This window comes from Coturnix japonica, chromosome 1 (assembly GCF_054131305.1).
Source record: "Coturnix japonica strain WE chromosome 1, WE-NBRP24, whole genome shotgun sequence".
In the NCBI taxonomy this organism is placed as follows: Eukaryota; Metazoa; Chordata; class Aves; order Galliformes; family Phasianidae; genus Coturnix; species Coturnix japonica.
This window is the reverse complement of record NC_140663.1, coordinates 57,837,195-57,864,882: the sequence shown is the minus strand read 5'-3', so window position 1 is coordinate 57,864,882 and position 27,688 is coordinate 57,837,195. Positions and strand designations below refer to the sequence as shown.

Below are 27,688 nucleotides of genomic sequence, written 5' to 3'. Positions count from 1 at the left end.
ATTAGTCAGCCTGTAGGTCCAACAGCTGCCAACTGCTGATCTAAAAGCATTTAGAAAAAAGGGCAGGCTGGCCCTAAGCAGCTTTAGCTGGACTTCCTTAGCCACAGGCAGAAATCTTCTTTATCTTTCAGTTATTTTAAGCCTAACAAAAGGGCCACAAAGCTTCTCTCATGCTTCGAGAGGCACTTTTAGTTGACACTTAGATAGAAAAGGGGAGAAATTGCATATAGGTTTGGTCTAGCGCTCTGGCTACCATTGGGTAGAGGGCAGAAGTACGCAATAATAGTTGACCAGTGGCATGTCTGAGACATACCTGAACCACTACTGCTTGTGAGCGCAGTGGGGTTCTCTAAAAATAGGTTCTTTTCTCCTCCCTGACATAAAAGACAGCCCTTAGAACACACTCCTGCTTCTCCTCCCACTTTCCTGTAGAAGGGAATGCTGCTGTTCAGGGCTCGGTCTGGACAAAGATATGTGCCCAGCTCTTAGGGCAGCAGTCCCATTGCTCCTCCTCTGAAGATAACTGCTGTGATAACTGCCACCATGCAGGCTCACCGCCATTTCATTCCATGCTTCTGAGGAAACCAGGACTTGGAAGTGTTGCTTGGATGATATCAACTGCAAGGGCCTTCCTTGCTACTGATGGTCAGACAGTCCATCACATCCCAGGCCGCAGCTAGATGCACAGAGATCATTTCCTAATGCAATTCCCATGCTTCCACTTGCCCAGCATCAGGCTCTGATGATTGCAGGTACGGTGGTGGGGATGGAATTACTGCTATAGGCATTTCCAATACAAATTCAAGGCAAACTCTACTTCTTAAAGTACTTTCAGAGCAGGTTTGAAATCTCTGAGCTAATCTATCAATAGACAGAAGAGGGGTAAAAATAGGAACAGTTACTTTTCTTGAAGAACAGCTTCACAGGCCCCTGAGCCACTTGGGGGTGAGTGACCAGAATGTGCAGATGTGTGCTTCTTTTCTTTCCCCCCAGCAACCGGGTATTGTGCTGAACTCTGAATTTACAGTCAGCTATAAAACACAAACACAAGCACACAGTCCCCCACTGTGTCCATCCGTGACAGTCCATTTAAGCACAGTTAAGTGTGGGTGTGGATTTGTGTGTAAAGAAACAAGCCATGGAAGGGAAGGCACAGCGGGGCTGGCTGCCACATGGCAAAGTTCTTTACAAGGGAAGAACACCTGACTTGTACACACATGGCTCAGCCCAGCTCAAGTCAAAGCAAGTTTATTGGTGAGAGATCGGTTTGGGCGCTGTCAAATTAAAAACTTTTCTCCTTCTGAGCACCTTGAAGTACATAGAACACAAAGGCAGGATGACAATTACAACCAAAATGCTGAAGACACAGGAAGGCCTTGCTAAGGTCAGGGCCTCAGAGCAGCGCTGCACGTACACACGAGCTGCGGGGCAGCCTGTCCCTGCTCACAGCACTTCTGACACTTCTCAAGAGGGGACAGAGCTGTTTACAGGAAACCATTTGTTCCAGGGGCTGCCACCCCCCGCCCCCAGCGACATCCCCTTCCCACCCCACCTTTCATCGCAGCTTATTTTGCTCCCGGGCAGCGGTCACAGAGCCCATCCAGGCTGGAATTTGAAACCAAGCGTCTCAGACAGCACGGCTGGGGCAAATGGTGCCACCATCAATTTTGGAACTCAGTTTCAGGGAGTTTTGATTCTATTTGTACAGGAGCTAATGAGTAGCTTGGGACGTGAACAGCAACCCCAGGGCATAATTGTGAGAGCCTGATGATAGATTCTCGGTCCCCTGCTCTAATTATACAGGCAAAATTGGAATGGGAATGAGAATAGACAAGAACGGGATTACAGGTCCCCCGTCAGATTAATGCTATCATTTTCCCAAGCACCGACACCTTTTGAGGATTAGCAAAGAAGGCAACAATCACCTCCACCAGGAAAGAAAAAGACTTTAAAAAGAGATATAAAAATGAAGTAGCCGAGCTTCCACATTAGGAAAGCTGTGCCTGGAGCCACTGCTGCAAGAGCAGCGATCACCAAGCAACCGTTCCATACAGTAAAACCATAAGGCACTAATCACATTCTGCTCGTTACAATCATCACGTGACTAAAAACTGACATTCATAAATTAAAAAGAAAACAACCAAACAAATCACTGTACATGTTAAAAAGGCAATTTTCCCCCATTAAAAACAGTTCCCGATTCTCAGTTTTAAGGATTTTCCTGCCCCTGGCCCCCACCAGGCATCACCATACAGTCAGGTCGAGTGTTTGACCGAAGTTCTGCTGGTTAACACGTATCTATCACACAAACATCCCAAGGCAAAAGCAGAAGACACTTTGTTGAGAACTTATTCAGTGATCCCATGAATGTCACCATCAGATGTCAGAGGTGTCGGTCAGCCATCCTGCTGGCTGCAGTACTGCAAAATGCTCAAATACTCCCATCCTAAGTGCAGCCACGTGATTTTAGAGCTCACTTGCATCTACACTCCAACGTACAACTGGAGTATAAGCTCCCCATACGCAGCCACGCAGAGGGGAGCACAGGGGAGACAGCAGCATTTGCTTCTTGGTACTGCTCCACAAGGATGCTTCAGTCCCTGTCTGGAAGCCCTTGTCTGAGAGCAGCCAGGTCCCTTAAATTCATCCTATTTATCCCTTGCTGGAGTTGAAAGCAGTTGCCCCATGAGGACGCAATCAGCAACGTTCGCTTCCTTCAGAGGAGCACCAGACAATCCCATTTTGGTCAGTATTGATCAAAGTACAAAACACAACCTGGTAGTGAACGTATTTGTGCCCCACTGCTGATCCCCAAAGCCATTCCAGAGTTCCTTTAGAGGCAAAGGATCTGTTAAGGCTTTTTTTTCTCTGTACTGATCACTGTAAAATATCACCTAAATATTGCACGCTATTTGTCTGCTTAAATATTTAAAAAACAAAATCTCATTTCCCAGAGATTAGTAGTGATAATAATTATTAATAAAAAATGCTAAAATAAAATAAAATAAAATATGGAGTTAACCTCTCCATGCAAATCTGCTGGAATATGAGACAGTTATCAGGCAGGGCCAGCACAGGTCCATCTGTGCAGAGATTTAGCAACAGGATTTTTGAAACAAGTGGACAGCACAAATGCCAAATATTTTTGCCCTTTCTAAACGCTACAGTGATTGTAAATTGAGAAACCCATGAAACGCACTGTATGCTTCCATCAGCACAATGCAGCATCTAAAGTCATTGCGAGACAGCCTCTCTAATGTCAGTTATAAACACCTGACCTGTAGTCAGGACATCTAGAAATAAATAAGTAAGGGAATAGCAGTGAGAGCACCCAACAGCAGACCCCAATGTGACTGCTGGCATGGAGAAGCCTGGTCGGCTGGAACAACCCACCAGCCCTGGGGATTGCCCAGCTCTGAGCAGCAGCTCCATGATGCAGATGGTCTCAGGACAGGAATTTGGTATTGCGATACTGAGCTCGCAAAGGCAGGCAAAGCGCAGCTCGCAGAGCCATTCTGAACTAGTCCAAACCTGGAAGGTGTAACCAACAAGTCTCCCAGGGATCTGATTAGTGTCCCAGCTGTCAGGTCCAGACAACAGTCCTTCTGGAGGAAAGCAGGAATCACTCAGCCAGCATCCGCAGGTGCCGCTCGTGCAGAAGCAGTCTGATCTCCCTCACTATTAATGGTGAAATGAAAAGGATGGTTGAACTCGTCTGTGGAAAGAAGCACAACCAGGACAATGAGCACAGAGCAACAAAAGCTACAGCCATCCACAGAGTGCACAAGGGCTCCACTGAAGGATTTGGGCTAGAAGTCACTGCAGCAAGATGTGCAGCAGTCAAAGTGCCTGAGTTTGCAAGCAGGTTGCTACAACTTCAGCTATCATGATTTTCCTTCCAGGAAGAAGCTGAGCCCTTCATCTCCCTCCATAGCCTTCCTCTTGGTCTTCTCTGTTAGCTACCAATCAAATTCATCTAGACCTGAGATAGCCTGTTTCCTGCTGCCTTTCCATAGCTCTGCATGATGCAGAGATGCCCACTAACAATCCCTGCCACTTCCAGTAGGGAAGAACAGGTGAAATGGTGTTCAACACTGTGGCAATGCTGAGGAGATCGGGGTTTGAACCATCCCCTCTCCCAGCACTGTATCAGGACAAGGCATTTTAATTTTAGTTTCAAGACCCTCATCACTTATCTCACTAACCTTCAAGGGCTGACAAACAAGCAGAAAACATTAGGAATTACATAGCACAGAGATGAATGAGGAAAACGTCCCGCCTTGTGAAACAGTCAGGCAGAATGAACTTTGGGAAACGCACACAGGTATTTTGAGGTTAAGTATTTCTGTACATCTGCCAAAACCCTCATTCCTGTTGAGCAATGTGACTTTAAAGGACCCAGAATGAACCTGGCTGATTTACACACCCTGAGGCAAAGGCACACCACAGACCACTCTGATAACTGCATCAGAGCCTGCAGCTCCTACAGAAGTAGACTGCAGGTCTAGGTCACCATGTTTCAGTTCTCATAAAAACTTGCCATTGCAAACTGAACTGGACAAAAGGATTTAAAAAGGGGGTGTTTCTCACCATTAGAATGAAGAAATAGAAAACCCACATCCATCCCAGGTTCTCTTGAATCAAAGACACCAGATACTGAAACAGAAGAGGAGAAAATGATTCAAATTGGGAAGATAAGCATGACATTCAGACATCACTCTTTCAGAATTTGTGGGCTGTTAACACGCCATAAAGAGCTGATCACAAAGCCTTCCAGCTGATCTTTTCCTGTCAAGATAGATGACTCAGGACAGCAGCCTTTCAGTGTAAAACCCCATCTCAGCAAAGCAGAGACATCATCCTGAAGCTTTACAGTAACTCACGGCAGCACAGAGACTGAACTGAACTACAGCTTCAAGGGTGACAAATTGACTTCGCTGAATACAGAGTTTTTTGCGCAGAACACCAGGACATAAGTGGATGTAAGTACTCTTAGAAGAGCTAAAAGCTCTAGAATGGCTTATAAATTAGACAGGACACATTCTTTAAGAGCTGTGCAACTACTAACTACTTAACCCTTCATCACAGGCGAGACACTTGAGACTACAGTCTGTTCTGAACTGCATCCTTCTTCTATAGGACATTACAGTGCGTAAAAGAAACTGTATTCCCTATTAGCATGTTTATACTCAATTGCTGCACAAACGCTTCCCTTCTTCAGCACATATTAGCACAAAGCAGGATGTGAGTTTCCAGCACATTCATTGTGCACTTGCTGTTACTCACACACCCCCAGAATGACATCATGCTTGTCTCTGCTGAAATAAATGCCTCGTTAGAATGGGAGGCAGGTGGAATTTTTCAGAACTAAAGGCCCAACTTTTACAACGATGTAAGTTCCAATGGTATGTGTGGGGGAAGACAGAAGCACTGAAGACAATGTAGGAAGAAGACTGAGCACAGCAGTGCACTTTAATACGTCCACCAGGCACTTGTAATTTTCCATGCTTAATGGAGCTAAGTGGCATCTCTCCTATGAGACAGAACGATTGTATTCATCAGGCAATAAGTGACAAGTACAAACCCAAATCCCCTCAGAGAAAAGAAACTTGCACGCCTTGCCCAAACCATCGGTATTTCACCAGCACTACAGGATGCCTAGAATAGAATTGGCTCCAATCCTCCTGCTGAGTCCTCCCATCCCAAAGCACCACTGTATTCTCCCACAAAGTTATCGCTTGTATTTGAGAAGTAAAAATGCCCCCAGTGGGCACTCTGTCTGCTTCCTCTTCTGCAGCAGTCTGCTCTTCAGGCCCCTGGCAGCAGACTGTAAGGACTATCAAAGTAAGTGGTGCCAGATTTACAGGGTGTAAGAGACATCCGCAAATAAAACGGGGAACCACAAATAAGAGCAAAGCTGAAATTGCTTTGTAAACATTGTAACATTCGTAATGGGCGTTCCTATTTTCCTCAGTCCTGTAGGTGAAGTTTTCTGTAAGCAAAGATTTTGCTATTACCTTCGAGCAAAAATGCCAAACAAGCTTCAAAATGTTTGACTCTCCCTCTTTGTGGAGCTGACCTTTTCTTGCTTTTTCCAGTTCAGGGTATGAACTGAGTCTCAGACTCATTGGGTTTATGAAATTGCTATAGCGATAAGGCTAGAAATACTTAGCCTGGTTTTTAGTTAAACTTCAGCCACTGGATCACAGGGCATACTCTCATGGTTGTTTGATAAACAAATACCACGGATACACACATACCCTCACCCTCCATGCAACAGAGGAGTGAGGCATGTGTAACCACAACAGACCCTCCGCCTCATTCTCAGTACTTGTTTTCCTTCGTAGCCTCACCTGGCCCACAGCAGCACCAATGCTGCCCGTTCCATCCACAATCCCTGTGACAGTTGCCAGAGCCTCGCTGCTGCCTCTCACCAAATCCTGGCGCCCCAGGTCAGCAGAAATTGCAGAACTGATCATGTTAGAAGGGCCGCCAATGAAAAATCCTGAAACAGCCGAGAAAACAGCCTTGGTGCAAATGAAGCAAGGGGACAGATTCTCAACAGGACATCTTCTAAACACAGCTCACATACCTACAGCACGCACACACATTGTCAGCATGCACATCCTCATTCAACAGCACAAGCTAAGTAAGCAGATGTGGCACACTGTGAGGAGTTGAGATGCAACAAATTGAAGGAGCTGCTGTTTAACAGTGTGTATATGCAAACCCTCAACGTGAAGCACACACAGCACAGGTATGTCCCCCATGCTACAGCCTCATTATCCCAGGGTTGGTGGAGAGATGGAAGAAGAAAAATCTCTGTGGGACAGCAAGTTCTGAGTAGGAGTGTTTGAAAAGAAAGACTCCATTCATGCAGGCTGATCTTAATTCCATAACACAGCATCATACATCTGGTGCACAAAAAGCTCGTGACCCTTCAGAGAACACAGGGCATTCAGGGTCCTGGCAAACACCCACAAAGCTCAACTGCAGTTCACTGCCAGATATTTTGGTACTTCCATCATACTGATCTAAGGCAGACCCCTGCAGTTCCAATCCGTTCTTCCATATAGTATATATTCCGTACTTCCCTCTATTATTCTACAGGTAAATCTCAAAAGTAACATAATTTGGGCCTCATATTTTATTCTTCCTGCAAAGCTAGTAGAGATGACAGCACACACAAACGCATTATCGCTACCTAAGCTTGATTTTTCCGCAGTGTATATATACACACACATTATAAACGTACAAACATGTCTACTGGCCTAACAGTGGCATTTTAGACAATACCTGTAATTGCCATGATCACAGCATTGATAGGTTTGCTATTAGGAGAACCTGAAGGGGAAAGAAAGGGTAAGTCTTAAGTAAAACAAATGAACTTGAGAACATCATTTATTTATGCCTTTATAGGAACAGCACTATTGGGTACATGCAGCTGCTTTTCCTTCACAATTCCTTGGCACTTCTCAGACATTCTTTTCCCCAGAACCTCAGTTTCTGGCATTATCTGAACTCCTTACTCACTACCACAACTTTGGGCCCCCGTATGATAAAGTTACCATATATAAAACAAGTTGCAGCCCAGCTGATATCTTCTCAGTCCATTATCACTCTTACTTGTGACACATACTTCCATCAGTTTGGCTGATAGAAACGTAATTACCACTGCAATAACTTTGTGTTGCAAGTCTGAGACTTCTGCATATCTCGCTCAACTGTACCTTCTGAGTTGAGCACCTGGACTTTTGGCTGCTCTGCTATCTAGTACGAGCTTCAAACTTCTTCAGCAATAATACTGTATTTGCTTCCAGCTCACTACCTCAGCAGTGAGGTAGCAAAAGTTCTGACAAAACTCCACCAAAAGCAGTCTTTGCTATCTAATGGTCATACATCACTAACTTTAATTTGAGACCATTTGAGCAAGCCAGAATGGCTCCGAAAAGGTACACTTTACAGGTCATGTCCAGCTTTGGCAGTCACCTTCATCCACAGACCTCAAAGTGCTCTATAAAAGCTGGCCTGCAATGCCACTTCATTTTAGAGGGAAATACAAAGGAATGAAATGACATAAAAGTGAGTCAAAGCACTCTGGAACCACTGAAGAATACATCTCAAGGTACAAACCCGATGCTCTTAGAAGAGCTTCACAGATGTTTCACTGAAATGAGATCTGCCTATATCAATTTTCCTGACAGAGTTTTTCTAATAGCCAGCCAGCAAGAGATGGATCTACTATAAAGGAGGCAGGAACTCTTTGATTTTTAGCACTTTCAGAAAACTAAGTGGTAAAGCCTAAGAGCTTCTGCCTCTTTGTAGTATATACACGTAAATTCATCAGCACAGATCTCCCACAGATTCTCTTTCCTCTTACTACAGAGACATGCCTTACATTTCCTGCTCTGCCACTTGTGGTTTTGATATAGTGACAACGCCAGAAATCTCACTGACACTAGAGAGGGATTAGTACCACAACTTGTCAGCACACGGAAATCCAACCACTCAGAAAATTCTATCTCATTAATCAGATAATGGATTTCTTCCTGTGCAGTACCACACATGAAGTATAATACACCAAAAGGCACCACTCTGCTTCAGGAGCAGCTTCAAGACCATAACAAGAACAGGGCGTACTATGTCTTTCTCTAAGAAGCACCAATTGAATGTCTGATCACTATGCAAACAAACCATACTCACGGCTGTATCCAAAGAGAGAGCCTACAGCAAAGAGCAGGCTAATTGCTAGCACCGGAGCTCTCTTTTGTAGCACGTCAGAAATCAAGCCCTGGATAGTTCCACCTGCAAAAATAGAAGTCATCATCAGGCTTAGGATGCTAACACCTGAACAAAACCAAGTTGTTTCACTGAGTGAAGTGGTCTCTTGCCTTCTGATTAAGGTGCATTTTCTCTACTATCTGGAAAGCAGCATCTCCTGCCCTTACACCTCAGACACAGAGATAACAGTACACCTAAGTGGCCCAAAAAGAGCAGGGAAAACTACTCATGCTGCTTTCTCAAGAATTTGTTACTTCTTTTCTTCCCCCTCAGGCACACAACTATAGCCAGTGTTCCTGCTTTCCTCTTCCTTCCCCTATAGCAACAAACACAGCTCTGAACGTGAGCGAGCTTAATGTTGTGGCTGGTTCCCTTAACTGAAAGCGCAGTTCTTTTTCACAGGGAAGGTATTAAGCACACAGGGGGGCTCACATTCCCCGCTGTCTCACCTACTTAGGGTAGATGCAGCTAATTGCAACGAATGCTGACAGCTGACACAAATCACCCTATGCATCACCACTGCCTCCATAGGAACTGCTACGCTGCTAAGAACTACGGTGTTTGAGAAAGCCTAATTTAGAGAAGGCCACAGAGGCAGAAAAACTGACACTGAAATGATCCAAACAAGGATGTATACTCTGGGAAAGCAAACTGGACTAGGTAATAAAGCAAGAAATTGAACGCAGGAGTGTAGGAGCCCAATCACAAAGATGGTGGTTCTTTATTCTGGAGGACTAGAGGCAGATGTTGCAGTCAGCAGGAAAAATACCATTCCATTTTATTTCACTGAAGATAACAGAGCTGTGCCTGCTCTATTGAGCTTTGTGTTGAGTCTGTTCTTATAAATACAGGACAGAAGGTACAGTACAGCACTTCACAGCCCAGACCTCACCTCTCCCTTGAGGGTTCCTGTCAGAAATGAAGCAGTGAGCAGTTGGGATGCTGTTTTTTGTGCCTGGCAAGTCCTAGCAAGTGAAGAAAAAGACCTGCTGGGAGTAGTGTCCAAGAATATGATAGAATCCTCTAAACCATTTGTGGACTATCTGGGGGACTAATATGCTCTGCATTTTAGAAAATGGACAAGCACATACATATATAAGAAGCCTATTTATATATTCAACTAGATTGCAGTGAATGTGACTGCTGAGAGCTGCATTTGCTGTCTTTCAAATGCTAGCAGGGCAGATGCAGAAGATGTCACCACTCCCTTGCTCACTCACCTATGATTCCTCCCACATCATACCAGATGGAAAGCTGGTCAGCTTCTGCTTCCTTCCATCCAAAGTTGTTGCTGAGGTAGAAGGGCAGCCAGAAGAAGAATGAGTAATTCACCAGCTTCAGGCAGGCATAGGCCAAAGAATACTGGAACAAAGAGCAGGCCAGAAAGCAGTTAGCACTTGAGAAAAGCAGAAAGCATTTCTGCTTCTTCCCATACAGCTCTGTACATAGCAGAAGCTTTCAGGGAGAAGTGCTTCTGCATTTCATATAAGAAGACAGCATCATGAAAGCTTAATGCTGAACATCAAAGGGAACCCAGGAACACAAAAATCACTGTCTAAGAAGGTTATTTTCTTTTCACTAAATGCAATGGGTTAAAATGCTTCCAGTGCAATCTTGAGAGGAACTGACACAAGGCTTAAAAAGAAAAAAAGAAGAAGAGAAAAAAAAAGGGAAAATTAATATTAAATTCACCTTCTAAGGAGAAGGGAGTTAACCACATGACATGAAACAAGCTTGAAATTTAGTCATCTGCACAACATGCTGAGCAAAATAATGTGAAGTAGTTCCTCTGTGCTACTTTCTGTTCTTCAGAAGGCTCACCTGCCTACAGCACCAGGACAGAGAAAGTTTCATTCATAACCACCAGGTTATAATACCCAAAGTATTCCAAGACAGGTTTATTCCAGGAAAGGTTTGGCCAAAGCTAAGCCTCCACACGCAGCAGCTGAGATAAGCTTTTGCTTTTGGCTGCTGAGCTCAACTCCTCCTTAGCCAACAGGAAATCTCCTTTTGTGGATCTTTCCTATGAGGCAAAGGATCTTCCTCTGGGATCGCTGGCCCATCATGCAGCAGGATGAGGCACACTATTTCTGTAATGCCTCCTGATATGATAGACACTGACACAGCAGTTTAAGGGATCCATGTCTGAAGAGGTAAATGAGGATGAAGGTAGTAAAAACTACCTGCTCGGATGACAGCTTATGAGAACATATGTGCTTGAATGTTAAAAATAAAGATCATTCTGACACAAAAATCAGCTCTTCCGAAATTCTCTTAGTACATCATTATTACCAGCTCTGCTCTTTTACAGGACACAAACTAGCTTTCACCACACGTGTATGACACAGAGATGTTAGAGTTCTGATTCTGACCATGAAGAATCACTCTGTACAGAGGTATTTATCACAACGTGCTTAGAAACTGTCAAATAGACTGACTAATTTGACACTGAATTTCTGGAGGGCCAAAGCAAAACTGTCTATGCTGAAACTCTTCCAACCATATGACTCAGTCGGAGAAGAAAGGAACTACAGAAAAATAAATACAATCTTTGTATGACTTTAACAGATCTCTGGAGGTTCTCTCAGTGTTTGGTTTCTTACTCACTGATCTGACGTGGAACTCTGGCATAAGACAGAACTCAGACTCAGAGCTGTTTGCGTTGCTGGGTTAACACACAGAACATGCTCTCATCCACTCACTCCTTCTAGATCTTGCATTGCTTTAATCACAACAGCCAACTGCTTAGCTCCTTAAAGGTACCTGACAATATCACCCTTTCAGTAGTTCTACTGCATGATCAAATCCAAATGGTTCACACTTATTACTGAGTCAGCAACTCTACCTACTTCCGTGTACCGACTCTAATATTCAGAGGGTACAGAGTCCACCTGCACAGAAAACTAATATTATTTTTAATGGCCACTTAATTTTTTCAACTGGATCAAATTCATGAATTGGGCACCACTGCTGATGCAGGAGCACAAGTTCTCATGCAGGGGACAGGATGAGGACATGGGGAAATTGCATCACCATGCCTTGTTTCCAGTTATCTTTTTAAGAACACCTACTTTGGCTCATTACATCACCATCACACTGACTAAGGCTTTTTCAGGCCAATCTTCTGTTCTAAAGCAACTAAAAAAAGCACACCCAAATATCAGCATCTCAGAGTTCAATGTAATGCTCTGCTGGCAGTAAGAACTCAACTTCTCAGGGTAGGCCAGTTACCTCAGCAAGAAAGGTAGCTTTTCTCACTGCCTCCTTTCTAAACTCACCAGCAAAATGGACAGGATCTCCATAGCCCTAGTTGGCTCACCACATACACTAAACGAAGCAGGAGTCCAATGGGAAGAGCAACATGCAACCCCATATCAGGACAGTATTACAGCACACGCACACAGAGATAACTACCCTAGCCCGAAGGTTTTAACAGGATAAGTCAGCAATTGAAACACACAGTCAATATATTAACAATCACACTAACAAGTGCAGACAACACAAAAAGTCACATTTGTATTTAGAAAATAAGAAGTCAGATCCCATTCAGGAATCCGTGTTCTCACCAGTACTACACCTGGAAGACAACAAGCCTGGAAAAAGCCGATGGCTTGTGGCTGGCTGTCAGTATCAGCCGCTTGAATAGAGTAATTGCCTTCATCATCATCTGCATCATCATCGCCCATCAATGGTCTGTTGGCATCTTCCTCAACACTGCCTTCTTCATCTGCTCCAAGCTCAGGAAGGCCTAAGTTATACAACGGATATGCAACAGGAACAATGGACCACAGACTGTTCACCCCCTCCCCAGTCTAAAGCTACACTCTCTTCTTTTAAGCAGTTCTTCCTTTGAGAAGTTCCCTTGCTCTCCCACACCTCCATCCTCCTTCGGCTTAGAAACACACCCAGATGCTGTTCTGTAATGTCAACAGGTTCTACCCTTTTTCTTCTAGTGCTCTTGAAAGCATTCTGTCTGAGCCTGGTGTTGCCTTTGCTCTGAGTGTCTGGCCATTAGTTTGAAGGTACACCAAATTAGTGTATTTCCCCCTTAATTGGTGGTTGGGATCCTCATACCTGGCTCTTGGTTACCACTTGCACTGAGCATGGGGGCTGTGTATACCACCACCTATTCTGACTGCTGCTGCCTGTTAATGCCTCCTCTGGAACGAAAGGCTTAGAACTGCACTGAGCTTTCAGGGCTGCTGAACACTTTTATGCAGGCTCTTTCAGTGCTACCAACTTTATATCCTTTGCAGACAGCTGGGAAACCTCCTTCATGTCCCCGTCAAAGCTTGCAAAGTCTTTTGTTTTCCTGTCATACTTCAGCTTGCCTACCAGCTTCTTGGAGAAGGACTATATCCTGTCTGAGAGCTGTTCAACTGGCTGCTGGAAGCCTGCATGCTGAAAGCACTTTCTCTTCCTCCCCATTAACAGTTTCTTAAAAAACTACTGGTTTTCCAGGTAAACTCAGAATTCCTAACTGGAAGGATTGGAAGTGGGCTGCTTTGTTTTGTTTTGTTTTTTTAATATCCAGACTCCATACAGATGATGCATGATGACATTTGGTGTGATTTTGGTAAGAGCATTTTCTATACTCAAGTACAACAGCATTTGGTAAGAATGCTGAGGATTAGTGCTGTCAGTACAAGCAGCACTTTTAGTACTACATTGAAAGCTGCAAATCTGCTTCCCAGGGAAGAACCGAAATACTACAGCCCTCTACTACTTACCCACTTCCTTTGGTGAAGTCAGGAGCCCACAGAAGACAATTACTCCTCCAGCAAACTGGACTGAGGCAGTCACCAAGAAGGCATACTGAAGATAAATTAAAAAGATACTATTTTAAGAAGGTTTTCAGCCACATGGGCTTCTTTGATCAATGAGGATGTCTCTACATCCTGACCCTGTCAGAAAGTAAATACAGCTACAACTCAGACTACATCCATGAAACTTGGAAACAAGTGACCTATGCATCGCCTGAACAGACTTGGTTCTATCCAGGTGATGGAGGAAGGAGCTCACTCAGTACAATCACAGATCCAGCTACACTGGTAGGCACTGCTTAAAGCAGTTGCAAACACCAAATTCTGACTCCCCTGAGCAAGCTGGTCTGTTCAATCAGGTCAACCCTCCAAAAGCAGACTCCACAGGCTCTGGGACCCTCCTCCAGTGCTTAACTGATTTCACGGTGAAATGTTTTTCCAAATTCCAGCTGACACCTTCCCTGATTCACTTTATAGCCACTGTTTCTTACTCTCTTACCCCGCAACCCAGAAAAGAATCTGATCCTGATTTCTCATCTCATCCTTGAAAGGCTACTATTTGGTGCCCAATAAGGTTTCTCTTCTCAGTCCTGTTTGTCTGTCTGTGCACGTCATGTGCTCCAACATGCCTCGGTTCCCTGCGTTCAGTCGCCTGCCTGGCATACAACAAGCAATATAAAGCACACCTGGCCTATTCCCAACAAGAAGCTGTATCTCTGCACCTGTCAAACTACACCACTACTCAGCAGTAATGAACTCACTTTAGTGAGAACCTGCGATGGACGTGATTCGAAGTGCATTTTAAGCCACTCAGATCAGAAGAGAATACACTAAAGCATTAAGGCAACCCACGTTGCCAAGAAGTCTCAAGTTCATTCCTCCCAAATCTGAAGGGTTAGGAAAGGAATAACATTCTGTTCTGCCTCCTGCTTCCTACCATAGAATTACAGAAGATGAAACTGGATGTTCAGATAAGAAGAAAAACATTCCTATTAACCCAATCAGACATGCAGGCCTAGCTAGAAGCCAGACAGCAATACCTACCTCATAGCCATACTTGAGAACACAGGAGGCAAGGAACGCCCCAAGGATATTTCCCACAGATGCACAGGCACTCCAGAGGCCAAATACAAAACCTCTCCTGCAGAAATGAAAGAGAATTTGGAGGGGAGGACGTAGGGAGAGGTGATATTAGGAGCAATAAAGTTACAACATTTTCTTGCCTGCCCCAAAGAGAATCAAAGGTCTCTTACAGCAAAGAAAACACAGAGCAACTTGGGGACACCAAATGAATAAGCAAGAAATGTTCTGTCCTCTTGTATTACAGCAGAGATAAACTGGCTTACAAGCTATGGCTGCAGCTCATCAATAGCATCCCCCACAGACAGACTCAGCACTCAGACAAGTCACTTTCCACTTGAGCTCTTTAGTGACAAGTGGTCAGAAATAGTTAATCCAGTGGCAAGACAAACTGAACTCCACCACTTTGCACTACAAACCTTTTCAAGTTTGACTTTGTGTCTTGAGCACATACAAATGTGTTCATACCAAACTGTTCCATGGCTCCGGAAGAGATAACAGAAGAAAGTAAGGCATCCCACACAACTTCAGTTCTAACTGAAATGCTGGCAAAAGAGAGTTGTGCCTTTCTGGTTTGAGACTTCCAGCTCAGCCAGCTATTCAACAGGTCAAAAAAGTGAGTCACTGCAGAAATCTCAGCTTACCCAGCTTTTCCAAACCAATTGCCCATGACAGCAACCACACAGGGCCAACCAGTGGACTGCAGCAAGCCGTTCACAACCCAGAGACAGCAGTAGAACCACTTGTTGTAGAAATGCAACCATTCTGTGAGGGTGCCGAAGAAGAATACCTAGGGAAGAATAAGTAGAATTAGTAAAAGATAATAATAAAACAGAAAAGAAGCCACGAGGCTACTCTTGGAAGCTGAGAGTGAGAAGTAAAGGCATTACAAGAAGAAGGTTCCTGGCAGAGCCCAGGCCGGAGGCTGGCGTGATATTGTTTGAGCAATGGCTCAGAGCTAACAGCACCCTCTGCTGAGCCACCACAGCACCAACTCTGGAGCCCAAACAGCCTGGGAGAGAAAAACATCTTTTCAGCACTTCCACTCCAAAAGACTTATTTTTGTAAATGACCCACTCGTAGCCAAAGGAAGAGACAAATGCTTTCGGTAACAATGCTAAAAACACAGCGGCCTCTTGATTTGTTGCTGTACTGACATCTGAAACCACAGGTCTCCACGCAAACACAAAGCCTCCAGTAGCTCTTTATCTTTGCAAAAATTAACATAAATATTACAGCCAGGTTCCAAATTACTACAAGCCCTAATCCAAACTAGCCAGAATAAACACAGTGCGCTGGATACGCGCCTGCCTGTGATCACGTGCCTGAAGAATGCAGCGGACCACAGCAGGCTTCACAGCTGATGGGTCAAAACAACTCTACCCGGTTTACATTGCTTCAGTGGCTAGAAAACCACAATGAGATAAAACTGATGGATGCTCATCTGCAGTGGCTTGAACTTGAAGAATGCTTTTGTTTTATGCAGTTGTGCATTTCTGATGTATGCCCTGTTGCCAATTGCAAAATAAGCAGATGAATGCTTTGTACTCTTAGCATGCCCTTTAAAGAAGGTAGCAAGAATTGCATCTGCAGGCAAAAAAACTTGATGCCAACATACATGTTCACAGAGATGAATGTAATGTAATGATGATGTATGTAACATCAGGCGGTCCCAGAAAGTCCAAATACACTGATGTTGTACAAAAGCTATTCATCAAGTCTCTAGGCAGTGTCTCAAACACAGGAATTTCCTTCTGACACAGTATCCATAAATAGATATTACAGGAAGAGTTGAGTCATCCCATACGTGCACTGAGACCACTGAGGTACAGCTACAGCTCAAGACAAGGTTCACATAGAAACAGTCTCTTCTCCAAAAATAGATCCCTGTCCAGATCCCCTAACGGAGGTATTTCTAAATCACACCAGTATGTTTTAACTTACCACCAGAGCAGATGAACACATGCCAAAAGACAAAACCCAGCGTAAATTCAGACGGTCACCAACAATGCCACTCACAAAGAGACCCTGAGAACAAAACACAACAATGAATAAGTCCACAAAATGAGTACCTGCAAGAATTAAGGTGAAGTAGAAGGGGCAAGCAGATCCAAATGTTTCTATATCAGCTTATGGGTTGGTTCTAACCACTTCTTCTGCTGCCAAAAATCATAGAATCACTCAGGTTGGAAAAGACCTTAAAGATCACCAAGTCCAACAGCAACCAAACCATAGTACCCTAACTAACAACCCTCCTCTAAATCATGTCCCTGAGCACCACATCCAAACGGCTCTTAAACACATCCAGGGATGGTGACTCAACCACCTCCCTGGGGAGCCCATTGCAGTGCTTAACAACCCCTTCTGTAAAGAAGTGCTTCCTGACATCCAACCTGAACTTACCCTGGTGCAACTTGAGGCCATTTCCCCTCATCCTGTCACCTGTCACCAGTGAGAAGAGACCAACCCAGCTCTCGCTGCAATCACCTTCCAGGTATTTAAGAGAGCTGCTTTTCCTAAGTTGTCCATTCAATTCCTTATGTTTAAAAATTTCAGCAGTTTTTGGAGAGCTCAAACTCCCCCCCTCCCCACTCTCTCATGAAAGGTGTGTAAGAAACGTTGAAGTGACAGTACTTTACTTGCACTTGTCAACACCCACGTTCACATGGGACACAAATGGAACAAACACAACCAAAGGAAAAGAAACGCTCCCAAACCAAGCTTTTTAACTGCATTAGTGCTAAGTAAGTCCAAGAAGGCCCTGTCCATCTGCTCCAAACATGGGCGCATCAGATCTGCATCAGATTCAACTACAGCTGAGCAGCACTGGGTTAGTTTTACTCACCACAGCATAGGAAAACAAAAAAATAGTGTCCAACGTTCCCAAGAAGAGAGTTGCTTCTTCTGCACTTGGAAATAAATGGTTGCTGTTCCATAGCTACAGGGAGAAAAGTGTAACAGGTAACCAGGGAGAAGCACAGTTCATTACACTCTTCTCAATGCAAACCCCAACGCCAAAGCAGAAGAGCATCTGGCCCCAGCAACCTCCTATTCTTCCAACACTTTAATCAACAAATAAAGAACAATTCTCACGTCATTCATTGCAGAAAATGCCCACTGCCATTTTGTTTCACATCTAAACAACAAGCCAAGTGAGAAATGCAACTTCCCCCTGGATCAAGACAAATGACTGGAAAACAAACTCTGCTTCTAACAAGCACACAACTGTTAGACAGCTTCGTACATGCAAACACTGAAGACTATCTTAATGAATAATACAATAAAGGCATATTCTGTTTATGTGCAGTGCCTCTCTTGTAGCTATCTTCCTGTCTTCAGTAAATGAATAATTCCCTTAAAGCCTTTGTGGCAGCAACTGTAACAAGGCATGACAGACGACAAACAGAAAAGTGAGAACACAAAAGGAACGCAGGGAAGAAGCAGACTGGATAGAAACTATGCACAGTGAACTTCAGTCTCTAATTCTTCCATTTTTTGTGTTAACCTATATTCAGTATGATCAAACAAAGGAAAAGGTCCCATTGTCCACAAACTCGCATTAGAGACATCAGTGGAAAAAAGCATTGAGGATGACTTGAAGAATGAACAAAGTGTATTAGGACAATGCTTCCCCCACACTTTATCCCCATTAGAAAAACAAGAAAACAATCCAAACCTGGCCTACAAATGTATCTAACTCAACTACTGTCAGGTTTAGTTTGATTCTGCCTCCCCAAAGGAACATCCTACGCAGACAGCACCAATTATACAACTGCTTAGTTTAAGAGACTTAACTTCGATATGGCCAATCAACACAGCTTCTGCTTAAGTCTCACATGTCAAAGGAAACTAATAAGGCCCTTGAAAAACATTCGCTGCCACTTGAAGCCACCAGCACCTACTTACAGCAGTAGATGTCAACTTTTATCAGATTCCTGGAGTTCCACAAGCTATTAAGTGTCTTAGAAAGGTAAGAGAATCAAATCTCTTGTCACTAGGTTTGAACTTATTATAAAACCCCCAGACGACTTACAAATCCATAAAGACTGAAAAGTGCAAATCTAATAAAATCACGGTATCGTTACCAGCACCAGAAAGCCAGAGCCAGGATGTTAAAGGACTGTAACCCCATTCACTGCTCTCCTTTATTGCCTCTGGCACTTCAAAGCAGGATCCCTCCTTCCCCCTCCCTCACCTCCTCTGTTCTGTTGGCTCTATGAGCAGGGGGGTGTCCCAGTCTCAATCAGAACACCAACTTCCTTACTAATTTCTCTCTGGAAACCACTAGGAAAGTGTTCAACACCAGCTGGTAATCCAGAAAACTACATTCATTAACCTGAAGTTTCCACACACATTCAGAGAAGCAGCCCTGATAGCAAGACATAAAAGAGCCTCTTCAGCACCTCAACCTAAGCTTACTGGAATCTACTCATCTTTCTTAGCACTTGCTGGTTACCTCATTTGGCCGGAGCTCAAAAGTTGTGCTGTTCAGGCAGGACGGAGTCCACTGGTTTGAAATGCTGACTTTGACATTACTGAACGTCTTTCTGGAAGCGTGGAGCAAGGAATAACTGCCAGAAAAAAACACAAGCACAGGTTGGCCAAATCTTCTCTGCTGGTCATATGGGAAAGGGCAAGACTTAAAAGTCAGACATATGCTCCAAAGAACAGAGAACTGACATTTTGGAGATGGTTGCTAGCAACAGGAGCTCCGAAAACATGGGCAGACACTGACTTCAGAGAGGGAGAATCTGTCTTGTGCACCCACCCAGGACAACCCTTCTGCCATGGGCTGTGTTCCTGGCAGTCAGTCTCACCTTTGGTGAGGGCTCTGTTGGTGGCTGCATTCCCCAAGGGCACCGCAAGCTTCACTTAGCTACTGCAGGACTCTCAGACCAGCTGTTTCTATTGACTTTTGTGTTTGCTTTCAAGGCTCAGAGCCAAAACTAAGAGTACATCCCTACTGCTCTCCTTCTTTAGACAAGCTCTGTACCTCTCCACGTTCAGTGAAACAAACACCGCTCTGTAGACGGGCACAGCCTACCTGAAGAAGGTCAGCAGGAACACCACAACATGATGATGAGTGCAATGGGACACCAGGCCTCTGTTTGCAGGCTGCCTCCGTGAGCTTCCAGGCACAGCCATGGCCCTGCTCCCGCCCAGGCAGCAAAGGTTCCTCGATGCTTAGGTCATTTTGTCTGCTTGCTTAAAGAGAAGAAGGTGAGAAGGGAGAAAAGAAGAAAGCATACGAATTAAAACACAAGTCTAAATACAGTGCTGGTCACCAAACAGCCAGAATTCAGCAGGAATGGCTCTGCTATTCCTTCTCTCTTCAGTTCACGTTTCTATCCATCTCATCAGCTGTACAGCCCTCGACAACTCGCATTTTTTCATTCCCATTCCCCAAGCACCCCTTGGTCCAACCCATGTATTTCTTCTCCAACCCATGTGTTTCTTGCACTCCTCAGTTCCCATCACTGAGGAGTCCTCCAGGATCTACCAACTGCAGCTCTTCCCATGTCAAATGCTATTTGATAGAGCAAATTCTCAGCAACACTATTTTTCAACACAGTCACCGCTATTGACCGTGCAGTTTCACCATCGATGAACAAGTGCCTTCACACCTTTCCCTGGCCTGAGCAGATGGGAGCCAAAAGGCACCAAACCAGGACAATACAATTGCTGTGGTAGGACAGTCCAGCCAAGACTGACATTGTGCTCCACAGTCTTCAGATTGGTATGGCTGCTGTGCTGCAGGAGGAAGGTTGTCTTCTTCTTGGGCCTGACTCCAGAAGTTGGAGCCTTCAGCTCAGTCAGCATCACGATGTAGTGGTCAGAGTTGATGGTGTGATCCAGGACAGCATCACCTTCAGCCTCATACTGGTTCAACAGGTCCTGATGAAGTTGCACGTGCTGCTCTTTCTGTTCCTTTGTGAGCATTCGTGGGACCCACACTGCAAACTCTGCACTATTCCAACACTGTCGCTGTCATTTCCAATGCGCTGACACCAATATTCAGCTCTGTACACCATTCCCTGGTTGTCATCACCAATGGAGACACTCTTCACTCCGTACACAGGCAATCTGGAATGCATCTTGTCCTCCATATCACTGCTGTAATGCACCACACACAGCCTCTCTGTGCTCACACCCACCCTTTGATGCTCAGCAAGCACCGATGAATGCCCACCATGCCCACATCCCTCAGTGCCACATCCACACGGCTCCGGAACACCTCTAGGGACGGTGACTGCACCACCTCCCTGTGCAGCCTGTGCCAGCACAGCACCGCTCCTGCCGAGAGGAAACGTTCCGTAACACCCGACCCGAACCTCCCCAGGTGCATCGTAAATCCATCCATCCATCCATCCCCGCCCATCAGCTCCCGGCCCCGCATCCCCCCGTACCGCACTGTGCCGAACCTCCGCGGCGCTCAGGAAGCGGCGACCCGGAACGGCGGTGTCGGCCCACGGGCACGGCGGGACTTGTAGGCCGGGAGTCCGCCCGGCGGCCCCGCCTCGCAGCCGGCGTGGAAGGGAGGGGAGGGGAGGGGAAGGAAGCGGCACCGCCCCGGCGAGGGGCGGAGGGAGAGGAGAAGGAAGGGCCGGGACTACGTTTCCCGTCGACCCGGTGCGGCGGGGCGGGGTACAAAGCGGCGCTACCTGGGCGGCAGGTGAGCCGTGCAGGTGGGGCGGCTCTGGTTCGGGTCGTGCTGCTGCTGGAGGTGCGGGCAGCCCTTGTTCGGGGTACAGCCCCTCACCCCGTGCTTTGCCGGCACTGCAGGACCGGGCTGCGGGATGCCGTTCTCCAGCTCCAGCGCGGACGATGCGTTCGATTACCTCTTTAAGATCATCCTGATCGGGGACTCCAACGTGGGGAAGACGTGCGTGGTGCACCGCTTCAAGACGGGGCAGTTCTACGAGAAGCAGCAGAACACCATCGGGGTGGACTTCACCGTGCGCTCCGTGGATATCGACGGCAAGAAGGTCAAGGTGGGTGATGGGAGCGGGCTGGGAGGCGCCTCGGGGCGGGACTGCGGCCCTGCCTCCATTACCGCATCGAGAGCGGCATCCCGGGGTCTGAAGGGGGGATGTGAGAAGGAACGGGACAGACTCTATAGCGGGGTCTGCTGTGGTGGGATAAGGAGAAGTTTAAACTAGACATCAGGAGAAAGTGTTTTACCATAAGCATAGTGGAGCACTGGCACAGGTTGCCCTAAGAGGCGGCAGATGCCCCATCCCTGCTGATACCCAAAGTCAGGCTCTGAGTACCCTGATGTAGCTGTGGGTGTTTGGGACCTCAAAGATCATCTAGTTTCAGCCCCTCTGCTATGGACAGGGTCACCAAACACTGGAGCAGACTGCCACATCCAGCCTGGATCTACTGGCCTTCACAACTTGATTCCTTTCTCTTGCAGATCCAAGTGTGGGACACAGCTGGTCAGGAGCGCTTCCGGACAATAACCCAGTCCTATTACAGGAGTGCCCATGGAGCCATCCTTGCCTACGACCTCACTAGGAGGTCCACATTTGAGTCTATTCCTCACTGGATTCATGAGGTTGAAAAGTATGGTGCTGCAAACTTGGTCATGATGTTAATTGGTAGGAATCTAAATATTATGTTTTATAGCTTTTCTAATATATGTGCAAAATCCTCCCCACTGTTGCTTAGAGCACCCGTGAACCTCTTAATTAAAAGGGGAACGTGGTTTTAATTAAAATAATGAAAATACACATCTCAAATAATTAAAAAGAAAGCCACAGCCTGACCTGGTAGGACGGGGCCCACTGCAGACAGTGAAATCTCTTCACGTTTTCATTTCCTGTTGAAATAATGTGTGGATCTTGGTGGTAGCATAGCAAGCAAATACAACCCTATGGGTGTTATAATGGCTGTAAGCCTGACCCTGTGCTCCTGATGTGGAGGAATGCAGCGGTTTGATAACTCAAAATGAAGAGGGATGCACAGAGCAACACAACTCCTCCTTCTCATTTTTCCTCCCTGTTCGTGTGGTAACGCTTGTCCATTGCTCTGTAACATGACTCTGACTGGGTAAGACGGTTACACAGGCTTCTGCAAAGCATTAAGCAGTCTGCTTGCATTTCTCTTCCTCCTTTATTCCGCTAGCGTTCAAGAAGCTTTGCCTCTCGAGGAAAGGAATGAGTAGAAATTGCTGAGGTTTGGAGATAAGAGGAAGCAGGATGATTCTTTCCCTTTGGGTTTCAGGTTATTATTGCTCTTTCCCTCCCCCAAGAAAGAAGCTGCAAATGAGAGCCCTGACATGCTCAAGCGATCAAGCCTTTATCTACTTTCCACCGCAGCACAGAGCTGAGAGCAATGCACGCAGCCACAGCAGCTCAGACTGGCTTTTAAGGATAGGCAGCACTGAGCCCTGGAGCACAACAGGCGTGAGATTGAAGCTGCTGCTGGTGCCTCTAGCAAACGACGTGCTTCTGGTGCTGTGGTTCTTCCTGTTCTTTCTCTGAGGAAACAAACAACAAATTCTGACCTGCTTGTGAGTTGGGAGGAAGGAAGGAAGAAAGAAAGAGGCAGGGGGGAAAAAAAAACCCACAACAACCCACAAACCTCAGTAGGGTTTTTCTAAGTCATAATGATTGCAAATAACAGGAGCTGTTAGTGTGTGTGGTGGGGTCCTTTTTGTTTGTTTTTTCTCTTAAGTTCTGAATTTAGTAACAATCAAGCAAGGCAGCTCTGGGGGCTTGTGCTTTGCTGATGTTGTTTGTTCCCTTTGGGAAAAGTGAGAAGTGACTTAAGAAGGGAAGGGCAGCTGGGTTATACACACTGCGGTGTCAAGATCTGCGTGTGGTGAAAGGTTGTCTTGGAGCTAAGAAGGTAGACTTAAGGCAGGCACTGCATGTACCAGGGCTGATGATAATCCAACAAGTGTGGCAACTACTTAAAACACCTCATGGAAAATACCCTTGTGTGTTTATAGTTTCTATCAGATTATGATTATGTTGTTCTGAGTAGGATTTTCATCTGGGTGCTTTCAAAGAATCCTCTGGCACTGCTACCTAGAGCAAATAACTAGATAACCACTGGTTTTTGTGGGTCTTCTTTTCTTAACTCATTTGATTAGTTGTGGTTTTCATCCACGTTAGGTGAATGGTTGGACTGGATGATCTTTTATGTCTTTTCCAACCTTGGTGATTCTGTTATTTAACAGAACTGAAATAACCCAATAATTCAGTCTCTCACATTTTTGTTCCCTTTATGTGCGATGCATTATCTGTTTGCCTTCTTTTTAAGGGAACAAGTCAGACATGGTGGATAAGCGACAAGTCCTGTTTGAAGATGCCTGCACTCTGGCTGAGAAGTATGGGCTTCTCGCTGTACTGGAGACATCAGCCAAAGAAGCTCAGAACATTGAAGAGGTGTTTGTGTTGATGGCTAAGGAGCTGATAGCCCGAAATACCTTGCAGCTTCATGGAGAGAGTCCTCCAAACAGCGTCTACCTTGATTCCAGGCCGGTGATTGCCAGTCCAAGTGCAGAGAAGACGCAGTGCCTTTGTTGAATGCTCTCTGTGGGAACAAAAAAGTTGGAAGTCCTCATTTTTCTGAGGCTATGTTTGATCTCAGTTTAATTCAGATGATGGAAGTTTGCTACGTGGCCTCGAGCCATCTCTCATATTTCCACCTTGCAGTTTGGTGTGTAAAGTATCTTCAGCGATCACTGTTGCTGTTGGCAGCACAGGTTGCTTGGAACGTGGCAACTGATACCTTAACGGGAACTTGTAAGCTGAGAGAGCTCAGGAAGCTGCCAGCCTTTGCCTTAACCAAAGAGAACTGTAAAGGGAAAAAAAGCGATTGCCTTTAACTATATGTTTGAGACGTTTTCCTGGCTATGTCAGGAGATAAATTTGCACTAGGAGCTGCATTGATTTGATTCTTCTGAGATGTGCCGTCTGTTGTAGTGCAAGCTTTCCAGCCAGCAGCTTTAAAATGCCTGTTGTACTTGGACAGCACTAACCCACTGCTGCCTTAGCTTTCATTTAAGGAAGGGCCTGATGTCAGGCACGGAGCCACCCATGCCCAGCTATTAAAGGCCAGCATTTGTAAGAGGGTGCAATTTCACAGCTGTATTGCTTTCCTCGCTAGACAAAGCTGGAGTCATTCTCAGTCCTTCAAAGCAGGCAGGATATGGTACGTTAGGGTCCCAGCCCTCTCCTGGGAGTGAGAACCACTGTCTTTCATTTTGTTCTTGAATTATAGGAGCTGTAACTAGTAGTGAGCTGTCTCGTTACACAGAGTTATTAGGAGCACTGAAGCTTCCAAGGCTACAGTAGCCTCTATTAATGCTGGGGTGAAAGGGCTACTTTGTTTTCTTAAGCCTGTCTTGCTTCTGATATACTGATCTTTATCAAAAGCCGACTGATAGCTTGTTTGAAAGTGCAATGGTGGAGTGTGCCCGTAGATTTCTTTTCAAAGGCTTGAAAAAGAAGGGATTCAAGTCTGTGTAAAATAGCAACAAGGAATATGGATTAGCAATGCAAGCTCACCTTAGAGCAGTTAAGGGATGGGTGCTGAGCATACAAGTATGGACACTGTTGCCTGGGAGACTTAATCGAATATCTTGGTAAGCAGTGGAAAGATTTTTGTCTTGTCCCTACTAAGTGCAAGCAGTGCTACTGGAAGACTCAATTCTATGCACAGGAACTGAGAGCAGGTGGAGGGTTTTGTTAATGTTTTCAGTAGATATAAACAGTGGAGGAAAAGAGGGGGAAGGGAGGAGGGGAAAGCAATAATATACAGGAGAAGCCTTCAGATGTACACAGTCCATGTGTACTGAAGAGTGTCACTTAAGCTGTTAACGTTTAAGCTATCAACTAGAAATGATGCTCTGTAACGATAAAATACAGTCTGGGTTATATGGAAAGAAACCCTGGGAAGGTTGGCGAGCTGCCACTTGACAAGATGGCTTTTTACCTGTGATGTTTCACAAGTTCCTGAAAAGCAGGGGAGAAGATGTAGCAAATCCTTCTGGAAAAACTTGTCTGAAAAGCACAAAAAAATAGAGTAAAATTGCTGATTTAGCCTTGAACATCTGTTTATTATTATTGATTGCTCTGGCCAGGCTCTTTCCTACTGCACACTAAGAACAGTGGTTAATTCAGCCGCCCATAAACAGAGCAGAAAGCTGCCCAGCTCAGGCTTGCAGTTGAGCTGTTGTGCTTTGTTCTGCTCTGTTCCCTTTCATTTGATGGGTGTAATGATCTCCCTATCTTTCCCTACCCCCCCTCAAGAATCTGGTCTTAAATACTTTCCCTGCCATTCACCTTTGTGCAACTCAAACAGGAGTCCGTGCTTTCCTTTGGTTGCTTCTGCCTGCTGCCTTTCAGAACCCTCTAAGCAGTTATAGTGAATGGCTCCCACAGGGTCACTCTTCATTCACAGGAAGAGCTTAGAGTGAGCTGCAGCAGTTGCTGAGATTTTCAGGGTGCAGATTAATAGACTTATTCATAAGGTAGGAGCCGATATGAAGAAAACTACCAGCTCTGTTAACAAGCTTTATCCTGTTGTTCTGGAGCGCACAATAGCAACCATCAGACGTGTCACTTTTGCCAGTGCCTTTATCACAGCTAATGGAAGCCAGCAGCTGCTGCCCACGGAATTTAACCAAGAAACATACCCACACCCATGGCACGTGAAGCAGGCGGCACCTCCCCACGTGGTAGGGCAAAGAACTGAAAGGATTCTGAAATGGAGTGTGCACTGAAACCTCTTAAAAGCTGACTGGCTTAAAAGTAAGCATGATCACAACCCAATGATGTGGAAGGCACAGGGCACTACTTATGTGGTCACACTTCTCTATGTACATAAGGAACAGGCTCTTCGTAGCAAAAGCTGAGGTTCTTACCTAGTCAGTACAGAATAGTTGAAAAGGAAACCAAGAAGGCACATCCCAGGCCCATGTGTGGTACAGAGCTCTGTCCTGGAGCCTCCTTTCAGGAAGCAGATGTATGCCAGTGCTCTGGGACAGAACCAAAGCTACCTCTTTCCCCAGCAGGCAAGTGTTCTAACCACAGCTACTCCTCCCCAGCTCTCATTTATGGAGAAGGGCTGCTAATGAAGCTGAGGCAAAAATTGAACATACTCACAACTTGGATTGCCTTGATAACAGCTGTATCCCTAAATGTTACTGCTTATCAGTTATCACTGCCAAATCTGGCTGGATTTGCTCACCGGACACAAGGCTTACCTCAATTGCATGTGTACACAGAGTTAAATAATGCCTCCAATTCTACAGCTGATTTAAGTTGCCTTTGTAGCTCCTCTGTTGGCATTTTACAGCACAGTCCCATATTCTATCTCAGTCCCAAGATCTGTGTGGATTACCTCCCTTTAAGCTGCTGCTGCATGAATAATGCCATATAGACAAGTCCCATTCCAAACAGGAGACACTCTGTACCTCAAGCCATGCTCCAAACAGAAATTCATGTTGTGCCTCCCATAACAGGAAAGAGTTACTATGCATTTCCTTAAATGAACCAGGCCTCCCAGCAGCAAGATTACAGTACGCGTTGTTGCTATCAGGAAAGAGCAGCACTTAAAAGGATTGTAAAGAAGCAGAGGCCCAGATGAACTGAAGCAGCAGTTGCTGGATTACAGTACGCGTTGTTGCTATCAGGAAAGAGCAGCACTTAAAAGGATTGTAAAGAAGCAGAGGCCCAGATGAACTGAAGCAGCAGTTAAGCTGTTCAGAAGCGCCCTTTGCTTTTACAATTGCAATCAGACCAAGGAGAACATCCCAACACTGCTATGAATACTCTACTCTTATTGTCCTCTCAATCTCTTCAGTTTCTCTATCTTTGGAACTTAACTTACTTACTATGTACTATGTTTTCTTTTTCAGTTTTGCTCTCCCTGTTTGCACATTAAAAGTTGAACTTTGTTGTCATGAGTTTATTTGTTCTTACAGAGGAAAACCACTGCAGCCTACCAACATTCTTCACTCACCTCAAAGGCCCCACACTTGTCAGTCATCCCCCTTGGTAGGGTGGCAGGGAATTAAAGCACAACAGCTGGGTTCATGCAGGAATTAA

At 45.4% G+C, this 27,688-nt stretch overlaps 2 protein-coding genes across 8 annotated transcripts; one reads left to right on the top strand and one right to left on the bottom strand.

Moving 5' to 3' along the window:
- Nucleotides 1–1,232: 1,232 nt before the first annotated feature.
- On the bottom strand, nucleotides 1,233–21,601 carry SLC37A3 (solute carrier family 37 member 3). 6 transcript variants are annotated; one of them, XM_085521637.1, is made up of 15 exons: nucleotides 21,464–21,601; nucleotides 19,669–19,829; nucleotides 19,081–19,195; nucleotides 17,470–17,562; nucleotides 16,569–16,652; nucleotides 15,269–15,414; nucleotides 14,589–14,685; nucleotides 13,512–13,596; nucleotides 12,348–12,529; nucleotides 10,002–10,143; nucleotides 8,704–8,805; nucleotides 7,297–7,344; nucleotides 6,354–6,505; nucleotides 4,591–4,656; nucleotides 1,233–3,715 (listed from the first exon to the last, which is right to left on the bottom strand). In XM_085521637.1, exons 2-15 carry the CDS (start codon nucleotides 19,767–19,769, stop codon nucleotides 3,623–3,625), a joined length of 1,506 nt encoding a protein of 501 aa, XP_085377763.1. In that variant the 5' UTR covers nucleotides 19,770–19,829; nucleotides 21,464–21,601; the 3' UTR covers nucleotides 1,233–3,622. The 6 variants fall into 6 exon arrangements, with proteins under 6 accessions (XP_085377763.1, XP_015722440.2, XP_015722434.2 ...); XM_015866954.3 differs by lacking the exon at nucleotides 21,464–21,601 and adding an exon at nucleotides 21,047–21,170; XM_015866948.3 differs by lacking the exon at nucleotides 21,464–21,601 and adding an exon at nucleotides 21,032–21,167.
- RAB19 (RAB19, member RAS oncogene family) lies at nucleotides 21,177–27,546 on the top strand. 2 transcript variants are annotated; one of them, XM_015867011.3, is made up of 4 exons: nucleotides 21,177–21,310; nucleotides 21,408–21,616; nucleotides 22,042–22,225; nucleotides 23,895–27,546. In XM_015867011.3, exons 2-4 carry the CDS (start codon nucleotides 21,422–21,424, stop codon nucleotides 24,158–24,160), a joined length of 645 nt encoding a protein of 214 aa, XP_015722497.1. In that variant the 5' UTR covers nucleotides 21,177–21,310; nucleotides 21,408–21,421; the 3' UTR covers nucleotides 24,161–27,546. The 2 variants fall into 2 exon arrangements, with proteins under 2 accessions (XP_015722497.1, XP_015722488.1); XM_015867002.3 differs by having other exon boundaries at nucleotides 21,185–21,297.
- The last annotated feature ends 142 nt before the right edge of the window (nucleotides 27,547–27,688 follow it).